The sequence below is a fragment of the Mytilus californianus genome, unplaced genomic scaffold (assembly GCF_021869535.1).
Source record: "Mytilus californianus isolate M0D057914Y unplaced genomic scaffold, xbMytCali1.0.p SCAF_3, whole genome shotgun sequence".
In the NCBI taxonomy this organism is placed as follows: domain Eukaryota; kingdom Metazoa; phylum Mollusca; class Bivalvia; order Mytilida; family Mytilidae; genus Mytilus; species Mytilus californianus.
Window position 1 is genome coordinate 71,173,725 of NW_026262679.1, and position 14,053 is coordinate 71,187,777.

Here is a 14,053-nt window from a genome sequence, read left to right on the forward strand (position 1 = left end):
CAAAATTAAATACTGCTTAAGGGCCAATTTACAGGTCAAATATAATGGCAACGTTTTAATATAAGATGAATACGAGAATATGAGGCTTTTTAAAGACATGTAGTAGAGTATCTCACCATTGGGTTAGTAAGTGAGTTCATACTTATTTCTCATACAAAACTGAATCACTGAAAGGTATAAAATAGTATAGAGTTCACATGTTTGAGGTGACAGAATAAAAATAATTCGGAGACAAATAGAGGAAGAAATACGTCAATAATTAGTTTTAAGACCTCACATTTAAGATAGCTAATGTATTGAAAAACGGAGATGGGTGTACCAAAAAGTTGCAAAGCCAGAATCACAACAGATGTGAGCAGCAAAACAATTATAAATAACATTGAATGATACAGTCAAACACGGGTTAGACCAGCAAAAAGTGCAACACAATCTCAACATTTAAAAAAACTATTCGGTGTTTAATGGTATAATTTTGGTTTATTGTTGAATGCGATTTAAAATGAATATATTACATTATGCTATCAACGCGATGTTGTAACATTATTATCAAAAGTCTCTTTTCAATATAGATATATTATTTATACTATTTACCTGTATCATTGGCGCAAATAAAATGTATTATATTGGCACAAATGAAATGCCAATTGGCGCAAATGCAGAGCACCGCCTATGATTGCATTGATATTCAATATCATATAAAAACAGAAAGATGTTAGGCTACGTTAATCAGTTCGTAACCCAACGACACAATAAAAAAAGCCAAAAATATTGTTTATGTTCAATACATTGTGAATATAAACATGTATTAATAGCTGTAATCGCTAATCTATTGGCTGCAAGGATTTTAGATCTGAAACCAAACTGATATAGTTCACACCATTTTTTCTCTCAGTAGATTTCCCACACCCTTTCCATTATAATTCATTGTACTGAGAGCGATTAAAGTATTCATGAAGCAAAATTACTATGGTATTTTCATGAATGCAAGAGTTGAGATATAATCAAATATTAATCAAATGAAGAAAACTTCATCTTACTTTCTTTGGCTTTACTGATGCCATGATCAAGTGGACGTCTATACCAATGGACGGTTGGAGCAGGAATGCCTGAAACGTTACACGTCAAAGTCACAGTGTCCCCTTCTCTGGCAATGATGTCACCGGATGATAAATTTACGTTAATTTTAGGGGGAACTGCAAATAAAACGAAAATTAGGAATGAAAGGAGGAATAATTAATTCCATATATAAGGAATAAAAATCTAACTTGCTTTCATTAATCGTTTTGACTATTGTTTGCACATTTTCTTTTTTATGACTTTTATTGTAATAATTCAAAAATAAGATGTTGATTTTGAATAAAGAAAATTACTATAAAAAGTTTTACAGCCACATTACTTCACGTGTCTGTGCAATATAGTAATGCACACAATTTATCATCCCATAAGACTTCTCCTTGCTTTAAAGTTATGAATATATGTATAAATCAATCTAATAGTTCAAATTTCAAACGAATTATATATAAACCATGGTGTTAGCCCTGTCTAACTATAGGTTATCCGATGGAGAACTTCAATCGTATAGTTGTCATATATTCAAACGTATATAATACAATAAATATTGAGGTGATTGCATGGTAAGTAAAACGATAATCCTTATATACAAACCAAAACTGCTAATTTGCAAGGTATGCCGTGAACTTGTCACTATACCTCCTGTTCTGTGTTACAATCCCAGAAAAAAACGACGAGAAAAGTCATAACTCGACTAGCAAAAGCTTTATTTTCATAAGGCAAAGCCGAGTTGGTCGAGTGGTCTAGGGTGCTGGCCACAACGCAGACAGCGATTCCCGCTGATGGAAAAACAATAAAAAATGCTAGCGCAAATTTGAAAAGAAAAACAACTGATCTTCAAGGTATACCATCTACTTGCCACTGTCAATAAAGAACTGTGTTACAACCCTTGATAAAGCCAACGGGGAAATGCATTCTTCGAATAACGGAAGGTATATTGTTACGAAGCCTAAATGGCCGAATGGTTTAGGGCGCTGGACACAGTACATGTGGTGTTGCCACACAATGTCACTAAAGCATGGGTTCAAATCCAGCCGAAAGAAGGACCAAACCTGCGTTATTTGCTAACACAGATCTAACATTAGAAACGAAATATATGTATTTTGTTATGCTAGCCCTTGATTATCCGATGGAGCATGTCAGTCGTAGAATTGTCACAAATTTAGCGACGATTCAGCACAAACAGAAAAACTCATTACAGTCTTAAGACTTGTTCGACAGTAAGAAATAAAAGATAAAAGAAAATAAATGAACAAAATGAAATGAATTGAAATTTTATCTTGTTCGTATCAATATCGCTGCCCAAATCTTAAGACTTGTATATAATATATTTACGACGGGCAAAACATAGCTGATCTGAAAGATATACCATCCAACTTATCCTTATACGTCATGTACTGTGTTATAGCCCTAGATAAGATAAGATAAGATAAAATATTTTATTTTCCAAATTAGGTCCCCAGGGGGCATACAAATATAACAAATATAATCTTTACAACATACATTCATATAATACTCCTAAAATATTGATATACAGTGATACATGCAGGCTGTTACATGTTAAATTAAAAAAGTATTTAAGAGCTGCTACTCCAGAGATGTGGGAAATGTCCTCTCACTGACTTGATTTATTTGCAGTTACTTTTATTTTACTTTTTTGCTGGAAATGTATAAATAAATTTGATTGTTTAGCTACAACAGGTACCAAGGGACAATGCTCTAGGATTTTGAGCTTGAGAGCTCTAACAAACCTCATCGTATTTGATGCAGAGAAATAAACATAAATGTAACAAAAGTTTATTCACAGCAAATAACATATATTGCAGTAATAGGTATTGAGAATCGTGTACAGGTTTCCCTACTGCAACAGACACCAAGGGGCGGTGCTCAAGGAGCTGTGTTATATAAAGCCGACGAGGAAAGGCATTACTCGACTAACGAAAACTATATTTTTATATAGCTTAGTTGGTCGAGTGGTCTAGGGCCCTGGACACAGTGCAGGCGGAGTTGCCACGATGTCACAGAAGCAATGGTTCGAATCCCGCTGAGGGAAGAACACAAATTTGAGAACGCAAATTTAAAGATCTAACATTTTGGGGCTAAATTTGAGACAAATATTATGGTGTTAGCCCTGTATAGCCACGAGTTATCCGATGGAGAATGTCTATCGTAAAGTTCTCACATGTTAAGACGTATATATATATATATAGCATGAGTTCGAATCCCGGCGAGGGAACAACAAGTAAATTTGCAGATTTATATAGATTGGATAAGTGTTTGGTATTATTATAAATTTTGACTTCGTACTATGAACATCAAAATTATTTATTTTGTAAAAATATTTCCTTTCTCTATTTGAACTGTACACGTATACCTAACAACAAAATTATTCCATTTACCTGTGTTTAAAGTAATTGCAAATGGCTGATATTTTTGTTCGAGCATATTGTTTTTCTTATATTGTTTAACATTTCATAGCGGTATAACATGTTACTTTTATTATTCTTCCCTTAGTTTATTTATTTTGTATTTGCATTGTATCATAGGTCAAATTTATTTGTTCAGTGTATGTTCACTGGTGTTAATATGTCCTTTGATTGAGTTAAGCTATTTCAGTTGATATCTTATAGTGTGTCTTTCTATGCTGTGATGTTACACTATTGTTTCAGAAAAAGGGTAAATGTTTGGTACCATTAAAACGTTTAAACCCGCTGCAATTGTTTGCACCTGTCCTAAGACAGGAATCTGATGTTCAGTAGTTGTCGTTTGTTGATGTGGTTCATAAGTGTTTCTCGTTTCTCGTTTTTTATATAGATTAGACCGTTGGTTTTCCCGTTTGAATAGTTTTACACTAGTAATTTTTGGGGCCCTTTATAGCTTGCTGTTCGGTGTGAGCCAAGGCTCCGTGTTGAAGACCGTACTTTGACCTATAATGGTTTACTTTTATAAATTTTGACTTAGATGGAGAGTTGTCTCATTGGCACTCATACCACATCTTCTTATATCTATTAACATTGTTGTGCTGATATTTAGAGTAATTATATATATATATATATATATATGTGACGTAAGAAAAAACAACAAACAGTAAATTCAAAAAGCATCGAATGGTCAGGAAGGAGGTTTGGAGTAAAGTTCAATGAGACAATAACGTATTTCAACCTAAACAAAATAAAGAATAGAATGTTCGTGATTATACTTTTGGGAGCCAACTCTTTTATTTTGGCGGAAATCTATATTATTCCAGTTGTTAAACATATGAAAGACATAGAATTGTTAAATGATCGACGGGAGCTTCAAACACATTGGACCGTGAACAGCACTTCTGAAATGCTGTCAGCATGATTCACGTAAAATAAAATGGATGATATGAGATACAAGCAAGGTCAGCACTGAGAAGAAATACCGAATATATTCAAATCAATTGATCATTAGTCGCAACAAAGGGACTTGCAGTTTCTGACAACTCATCAATAAATGTTTTAGTCATATAAAAGGTATACACAGAAGGGAATATATACAATGGGTAGATGCTTAACATTTTACACCTTATAAAAGTGCTCAGTGTAAGTGTATTCAATAATTTAGGATGATTTATCACAAATCGACTCTTGGAAACGTAATTATGTCTCCTAAATAATGGTTTTATGCTACCAGAGAAGAAATCAGTGAACAAACCTTTTTTCTTTACTTTTTTTGTTGTTGCAAATTTTAGTGAAATCATACTTTGTGGAACTGAATATTAACGAATCTACTAGGAGTTTTGCAGAGAATTTTTTAATCTAATTTAATGCAACATACACCGATTATGTTATATAACAATTTAAAGATTTTCGTTTATAAACTATGAATCCCATTATTTGAAATACACCTAAACATTATGTAATAGTTGAATCCCTGTACGAATAATTAACGGTCATTACTTCGTTATATATAGTGTACTGTAAGGAAAGAATATGATGCTTCATCACGCTAGCGCGATGGCACTCTACCACCAATCTTATATAAAAAATTGTCAATCAATGAACTTTAGATACCTCATCATATTTGTTGACCCACTGTAATAAATTATCCATCATAAATGTTTTACCTAAGATATGAAATTTGATAACATATATACCTAGCACATGTAGCATAACTGTTTTCGTTTTGACTGGTGTCGTATTTATTTGGCAGACATATTTCCCAGCGTCGCTGTACTTGACATCATGAATTAGTAAATTCCAGTCGTTTGTGAATGGTCTTTCTATGCCTATTCTATCATCGTCTATTATCCGCCCTATATCGTAGGTAAGCAAAGTAGAAAATCTGTCTGTCCAGACGACCTGTAACACAAAATATTTTATTTTATTTTTTTACTGGCAAATGGTCAATAATTTTATTCAGCACCCATCTGTTCGTATTATGTTAAAAGTAATATGTAAAAGTTAGTTGGAAATTATTCTATAAATTGACAAAATATCTCATTGACCTTTTAACCGTAATGGTACCTATATGTATTCGTTATCATATTCACGCCATGTCCTTCACACTGACATGTCGAATTATTTCCATATATAAGTTGTAAATTAAGTCTCTGTAGAGTTTCTATGGTCGAGAAAAACAATCGTTCATCATGCATTCCCCCTGAATTCATCTGCTTTTATCAGCTCTAAATCGAACAATTCTACACTGAAGGAATTTATCTAACCTAATTCAGAAGTTGGAAACGCTTTATAAAGTTTGACACTGTCAGCCTGTGACAAGACTTTGGTGTTTTATAGTGTTATAGTCGTACACTCGATAATTATATAAGAACATTTTAACGAACTTCTGTTTTAAAACAAGCCAAGCGGTTTTACAGCTGGTAATTTAGTTGAATTGGTAATTATACAGTGTGAAAGATAATTATAAGTGGTGGCTTGTGAAACGTTTATTTGTAGCTTCGTTGTGGTACTATAATATACATTGATACGCATTAGGACTTAAAGGTTGATTAAACTGTTAAAATGTTGCGCTTGCTGTTTTAATATTTAATCAGTGTATAATTAGTTTTCACGAAATATGTCTTAGTTCCGAAAGGGAAGTTTACACATACAAAATAGTATTCAATTTCGGAGTTGAACTGTTGTGTTTTTATGATTATTAAGATAAACGTTCATAAAACAGTGCGTGGTGGAAAATATCTATGCAATTTCCGTTGATATTCAGAAATTATTATGAAACTAATTAGAATTGTTAAGTTTGAAAGTAGTCAGAGCTTCGGACATGATTTCCTTGCACAGAAATATAGAAATTATTATGAAACAAAGGTTCAAACTCCCCCTGGCAAAGTTGACTTCAGATGCTTTGGCTATTATTTCAAATTCGTTTTGGTCATATAGCTATTCACATGTTTCGGTACTTTTACATCATTCGTTTTCGAGCTTTTGCATGACTTTGAGCATTCCTGATGACGGTAAATCTAGAAAAAGGCTTCGGAGGCATGCAAATTATAAAGTTTTAGCACTGGGTAGATACCACTGCTGGTGGACTATTAGTCACCGAGGGTATCATCGGCTCAGTAGTCAAGGCCTCGGTACTTACATGATTTTCCGTTGATAAATTCAGAAATTATTATGAAACTAAGTCTCCAACAACCTCAGGCAAAGTTGACCGTAGATGGAATTAATTGGATTTTACGTTAGATCATTTTGATCATATAGCTTTTCTCGTTTTCGCGGTTATACATCCTTGGATTTTATTTTTTTTTGGATTGCCGATTGGGCATTCCTGATGAAGGTGAATCCAGAATGCCCTTTGGGCGTATGAAATTTATCAAATGTTACTTTCATCATGTAAATATTAATGATATATGTACATTTTTTCAGTAGTTTTTCTTTTTTAATTGATAGAGATAAAAAAAGTTCTAATTTTAAGATATTTAATGTTTTCGTTCATTATTGACTTTAGTTTTAATAGTTACAAAGTGACATTCATGAAGAAAAAAAACCATATAAGATCGAATACGACACATTTCTTCGATTCCTTGACTACAGCAATGACAAAACAGAAATTGTTTGGATTTTCTTTAAAACAGCAATGATAAAGTGTTGCACTGATAATTACAATATAACAGAACAATAGCAGTCAAGATATTAATTCTATCACATTAAATAAATTCAAAGAAAAATAAAACTTACAATATCTAGACTTGGCTCAAGAGAGAGAGAGAGAGCGATGAACGTTGATCTAGTCAAATCAAACAGAGATAAATGAAAAAGTTCTGTATTAACAAGAAGCTAGAACTTCAAAATTAGAAGTTCGGCAGTTTGAACTTCATATACTAAGTATCTAATAACTTTGTCCTTGATTTTGCGGTCAACAAACAAAAACTGCTTCCATGAATTCTAATCATTTATAGACTATGTACCTTGTGTCCAGCAAGATTCTCTACAGTACATGGTAATATGGCAGTCTTTCCTGCAATGACAGTGACATTGAAGACTGGAACATCAAAACTTGGATCGACTGCAAAAACATCTGAAATTATATTTAAAGTACATTTTATTAATATTAAAAGAGCCCTGATTACATCGTCAAGATAAAAATGTTATTTTATTTTTCTTATTAAAAAATATTTGACTAAGTATGAAAGGTAGAAGATAGCATGCATAAATTTTTCATATAAAATGACAGCATGTGTTTGCCAATAGTTAAAAAGATCATCAACAATCATATAGTTATACAGTTACAGTGACCTCATTTTTTAGACATTCATTAACCTCAATCATAAACACATTGATATTGTATAATTGCTGAAAATGATAAAATTATCAATTATTAATTCATAACACAACTCATCGCAAGAACTAACGTGATCTTTCATAAAGTACTAACTGATTTCCATAACAAATGTTTATGTAATTAGATAGTGTTACTATAGTGACAGAAACGACATTCCCTTCATAAAAGATGGAGTGCTAGCCCAGACTTTACTAGGGTAAGTGTTGGCCCGTTATTGACACTGACTGTCCCTTTTCTACTTATGATTGTGATTTGTCTTTGGGTTCTTCTTTGTTTTATTTCAGTATTGTTTATGGAAATGTACAATTACTGCAGTAACTGCACAGTATAGCATATATAATAGTTCATGACTTAAGTAATTTGGACGCAAAAATATAAATTTTGTAAATGAATAGCAAAGCATTGCAGTTTCTGACATTTAAATAATTGTTTAAGTGCGTTTCAGATCCTACAATGTCACGTTATCAGTACAGAAAATGTGTTCATAAAAGACAGTCTTTAATTTAAGAACTATTACACCAATTAGACTTGTCTTTTCAATTAATAGATTGTTTTCTAATTGAGTGAGTTTCTGAATACAGTCTTTCAAATTGACTCAAACATTCAATTACCGCTTAGGCGATTCCTTAATTCATTTTCTACTATATATCTAACGATGAACAAAGTGGCAAACGCCGTCATATGTCTTTTGCATATTAAACACTAATTACCCAAACATAAGAATTCTGTGAAAAATCTTAAATCAATATCTTACCATAGATGAATAAAGCATTATGATGATCTCAATTTCTCTTTTTGGATGCTTATAAAAATCGAAAAGTGTCTTTTGAGATTTGTCAGATCGCATGCTTGCTTAACTGACAGAGAAATTCATTTGGGTGTGATAATCTATTTGAGCACCTCAATCAACTATCAACAAATTGAACTCTAGGGAAATAAAAGTGAAAAATACATATTTAAAACAGCATTCTTAATAAGACAATATTTTGGAGTTAGAAAGGAGTTCTATTTCTTAATCCTAACTAAGTAATCAGTTCTAGACAACCATTTTACCACTGGAATGCCTTTTTTCGTTTAAAAGTAACAGTTAGCACGCAAATCATCTTGTGTCCAAAGAGAACTAAATCCCAAGATAATAAGAGTAGAGAATTAAACTGTCTTCTCCCAAATACATATTACTTCACTAAACGAAAACATCACGCATTGAAAAATATTTATGAATAATTTTATAAGAGCAAAAATGACAATTTTTGACAAAAGTTACGAAAAGGTGATTTCTATTTGAATATAAATTGACTTTAAGTGCTATCTTAGAAACTGACAATTTGAAGAAAAAAAATATATAGTCATAATTCAAATAGTTATTTCGATCAACGGACCATTTTATTCGTATATAAATATCTCTTGCATATGTATATGATGAGTTTGGTTATATACTGTCCAATTTCTCTTAAAAGTTTCACACTATGGTCGTCAGAGAAAATGCAGAAAGTAATACAATGATATCATAGTCTTTAAAAATGTGTTGTCATTGTTCCCTTTGCAATTGCTCGTCGATAATAACAAACAGTATTGTCATATATTTTATGATTTAAAAAAGAAAGAAACATGTTATTTTATAGAACGAATGCATAAATCGTATTGTATTTATGTACGTTTGTATTATTATGCAGAAGATTTATTGTAATACGGTATAACTAGCAATGGTGTATGTGAAAGTATTGCTTGTAAACTTTTCAAATCGCACCTTTTTTGGGGTTTATTCTTTGGAATATCACGCATAGTAAATAAAACAAATTATTCAAAATGACAGACGTCCGGTGACAACCTCATTGTCAGTCTTTACATTGATTAATGAAGGTAAGTATATATAAACAAAGCACTGACAAATATCAAGTGGGACAATGGACATTCGTATATGCTAATTCAATTGTAGTTTCCTACTGGTTTTGTAAAACTCATGTGACAAGCATCTTTTACTGAAGGTAAATTGTCACTGTATTTATGATGCGTCAATGATATGCTTTATCTGTCTGATAATGCATATGTTTGTCAGAGTTGTATCAAATCACTGATTTGTGTGAAACTCTTTTTAGCATGGTGTACATACATAGAATAAAAAAAGGATGAATGTATAAAAAAACGTGTTATGTAAAGAAGTACTTTGTAATATTAGTTACTTCCATGATTCACTTTCATCAATGTCGAACTATTACAATAAATAAATTGGTTCTAATTTCCATTCCTGCCAAATCGTTGGGAAGAGCCTTTAGAATATTGTACTATAGCTTTTGTACAAATGTCCTGAGAGGGCATTATTGATTGGATTTGATCAGGTCAAAGCTATAAATTACCCTTTAAGATGTAAATTTCATGCATATTTACAAATATTGGTTTAGTCATCAGAACAGTCATAAAGGGTTAGATATTAAAGATACGTAGACAAAACCGTTGCATTTTAAAGATAAGAGCGATGGGAATTCTTAAAGATACAAAATCGATGATAAAAAGTTCTTAAAGTCGGTTTATAAGGATTAAATAGAAAACTTGTTAAAACTATTTATTTCTTGTAAGTTTGTTTCTTGTTTTACTGCCCTCTTGAGATGAAGCATTTGGTAATGAAAATTGAATTTAATACGAGCCTGGCAATATAAACTTTATTGACTTAGAAGTACACATATATCTAAAGAATCTGACATTTTTAGCAACAAGTCCCAATAGTTCAGTCTAACGATGCGTGTGTCGGAACTGACACATACAATTTACTGTACAAGTGTAAATGACGACACATTGTTAGACATTTTTCAATGAAATACATGTTAACAGTTACTCGAACTCTCAGGTTATGTTTGTTATTTTGTGCAGTCTAGATGAAAATAAGTGTTCATACGCACGATTCTAAAAAAAATCATTTGTCAGACTTTTAAAAAACGTTTACATGGACCACTCCATGATGAATATTTCTTGAATAATCTATATGACAGAATAGAATTACAAAAGTCATGACAATTCATGCAAATGATTAATGAAATATAGAACTGCTAAGCTTTGTTACGAAATGTAATTCACTGGTGTTATCAGTCTAGCAGACATTTTAGACAAGCGATGCAATAATAACCTATGACAAAAAAAAGAGGTATAGAAGAAAAACTTTAAATATGTTTTTATTTAATCTTTAGAAGTAACACTTAAATGGTCACGAATAGACGTGCAACGTAAGAAGATTTAGTTTGAAAATGCAAAATTTACAGATTTGGTTAATAATGTCTACATTAAATGTGAAATATAATAAATGGTAAGAAGATTCTGTGCTCAATCTGAAAGGACAACAAGAAAAAAAACATGCTTATTAAATAGACTAATGGTTCAACATGCCTTTTAATCATCGACCTGCAAGAGACTAATTGTAATGTCGAATGAGAAATTCCATCATACAATAAAAAAAAAAAAAATTTTAAACAATAAAAACTTGTTAGAATGTTATATTATGCCATTCACGGTAGGTATAGTGTCCGGCTAGGATCGTGGTTTTTCGAGTGATTCGGTCCGTTTTTTTTTCGAGTGTAGTTCGGGCTTTTTCGAGTGAAAAAACATGCGATAAGGTCAATTATCTGTAATAGTTTTTTTCATGACTACCCAACTTATTTTGATTACTATACATGTTTTGATCAACAAAGGAGCACCATTTCCTTGTATCTAACAAATAAAATAAGTGTTTATTATTGTCCGGGCTTTTTCGAGAGCAACTATGAAATCGTCCGGGTTTTTTAACAAATGGTCCGGGTTTTTTAAAAATAAAATTTTGATAAAAAAAGGTATTCTTGACTTGAAAAATGACTTTTTCTAGTTTATAACTTAAATCAAGTGAATGACAATATCATATCTTCCCAACAAATCACAAAACCATATTACTACGGTGATCAAAATTAACCTATTTCAATTTAATTCTGTTCGGAAAACGTTCTACCACAACTTTCCAGTATTAAATTAGAAATTATTGGATCCTTTATTAAAAAGTCTTTTGAACATAGTGCAGGGGACTCATAATCTTTTCAACTTCATTTCATGGTTGTTTTGTTGTCACAGGTAATAATATTTTTCGTGGTGATCCCTAGAGTTTTTATACGGAACGTATATTATCATGAGTGGTATTATGGTATACCGTTGTCCGTCCGTCGTCAGCAAGTCGGAAAATAACTCATAAACGCTGTAACCAATTTACATGAAACTTCGGAGAATTGTTTATATCTATTGAGATATCCTCCCGGATTTTGTAAATTTCAGATTTTACGTTCCGAGTTATTGGGTTTTATTAAACAAACTAGAGGCTCTAAAGAGCCTGTGTTGCTCACCTTGGTCTATGTGCTGCAGTGCATATTAAACAAAGGACACTCTTCAACATTGAAGACAAGAATAGAATTCATGACACAATTCTCTGTTTTGGTGATGGTGACTTGCTTGTAATTCTTACTTTACTGAACATTATTGCTGTTTACAGTTATCTCTATCTATAATGAACTTGGTCCAGTAGATTCAGAGGAAATGATTTTTGTAAAAGTTACCGAACGAGGAAGACGGACAGCGACGAACGCCAAGTGATGGGATAATCTCACTTGACACTTTTTGGCCAGATCAGCTAAAAAGGGTCGATTTTACAGTTTTCAGACAATATTGTTAAAGTGCTTTAAGAAGTTTTTAACGAAACGTTGGTGACTGATTTCCGTAGATTAAGGTAACCTCCCTTTAGTTTTTCATGAATTTTTGATATGACATCGAGAAATTGTTTATAGGTTTCATAGCAAGTGAGAACGGATATCGTTTGATATCAACTCTAGTTACTTAATTTCAATATAATACGGCGAGTTTATTCTATTTGAATTAAATAACGGTATCCCATTCTCACAAGTTGTTAAACCTATTTGTCTTAATATGGTCAATACTCTCATTGTGTTAAATCAAAAAGTACGCAAATCCTTGGTGTAGTATTTTTCACACGAAATATACAACGTCGTAACCTTTGAAGGTCATAAATGACCTAACGAATAGCCAATGAGATGCCGTAATATCATCTTTTGATTTTGGATAAGCAAATCAAATTAACGCAAATTTTCGTATCACTTTTTCGTATCACTCTCTGTGCAGTGTGATACGAGAAATGTCTATTCATGCAAGATATATATGATATAGATAATAACCCACAACCATAAGAGAATGAACTTTATTATTTGAAAATGCTACGGGCGAAGCATGCGCTCATGGCGCGGCTGTTTATCAAAAATGCAGTAAGAAACCTACTGGAAGAAGAATCAGAAAAAAGCTATATAATAAGAAATATTCTAACGAAAGAAGTCTGCTCCCTGCCTCCACAAAATAAAATCATAAAAAACAAAAACAAAAAACATACACACACTAAATCCGACCAGTTTTTATTCCCATTTACAATAAAATTTGAATTAAATTTCATAATTATATAGACAGTTAACAATGAAATGAATAGTTCATCAGCTTAACACACTATATGTACGTTCGTCTCAATCCAAATTGTCTATGCTTACATTAGATTGTTGGCATCATGAATATACAATGAACATGTAATTTATAAGAAGTGACAAACAACAATATATACAAATGAACGATACATGTTTATAAAGTTTAATCGTAGTACACCATTATCAAACTGTTGAATGCATTGGTTTCGTGCCTTAAAAAGTACATTATTTGAACTCTTTTTTATTGTATTTGAACGTATATGCACTGCCATTTAACATTTTAAGCTATAGGAAATTTGTATAATCACTCGATAAAACACTGACGCACTCGAAAAAGCCCGGACTGCTCTCGAAAAACCCCGAACACATAGAAATGAATTTAGTCTCAAAATGTCGTTTTCAATGCAATAACTAGAATTTTTGTAAAGTGTCTCTATATCTAAGGATATAAGGATTCTATGTATGCATTTCCATCGACATTTGCATTGGTAAGTGCATAAAATTGGCTTTATTCTGTTTTTTTGGAATAAAAGCATTGTAAGTCCAAATTCAACTTTTTTAACAAAAAATAACATCGGATTGATCATTTATTTTTATCTTAAATACTAACACACCTTGTATATCCTTGTATGTTAAACTCAAGCGTCTATATCACGTCTTGTCAGAAAGGAAGTCTGTTTGTTTACATTTTTTATCATAATCACTCGAAAAAAAGTGGTCACACTCGA

At 31.9% G+C, this 14,053-nt stretch overlaps 1 protein-coding gene across 5 annotated transcripts in view; it reads right to left on the reverse strand.

Moving 5' to 3' along the window:
• LOC127735000 (limbic system-associated membrane protein-like) overlaps positions 1-14,053 on the reverse strand; it is a 67,582-nt gene that overhangs the window by 19,539 nt on the left and 33,990 nt on the right. For all 5 annotated transcript variants that reach the window (XM_052245062.1, XM_052245061.1, XM_052245064.1 and 2 more), the window contains exons 2-4: positions 7,463-7,572; positions 5,192-5,396; positions 1,038-1,193 (exon numbers count right to left, since the gene is read on the reverse strand). In XM_052245062.1, the coding sequence (XP_052101022.1) occupies positions 1,038-1,193; positions 5,192-5,396; positions 7,463-7,572 (471 nt within the window). The remainder of the gene's footprint in view (positions 1-1,037; positions 1,194-5,191; positions 5,397-7,462; positions 7,573-14,053) is intronic.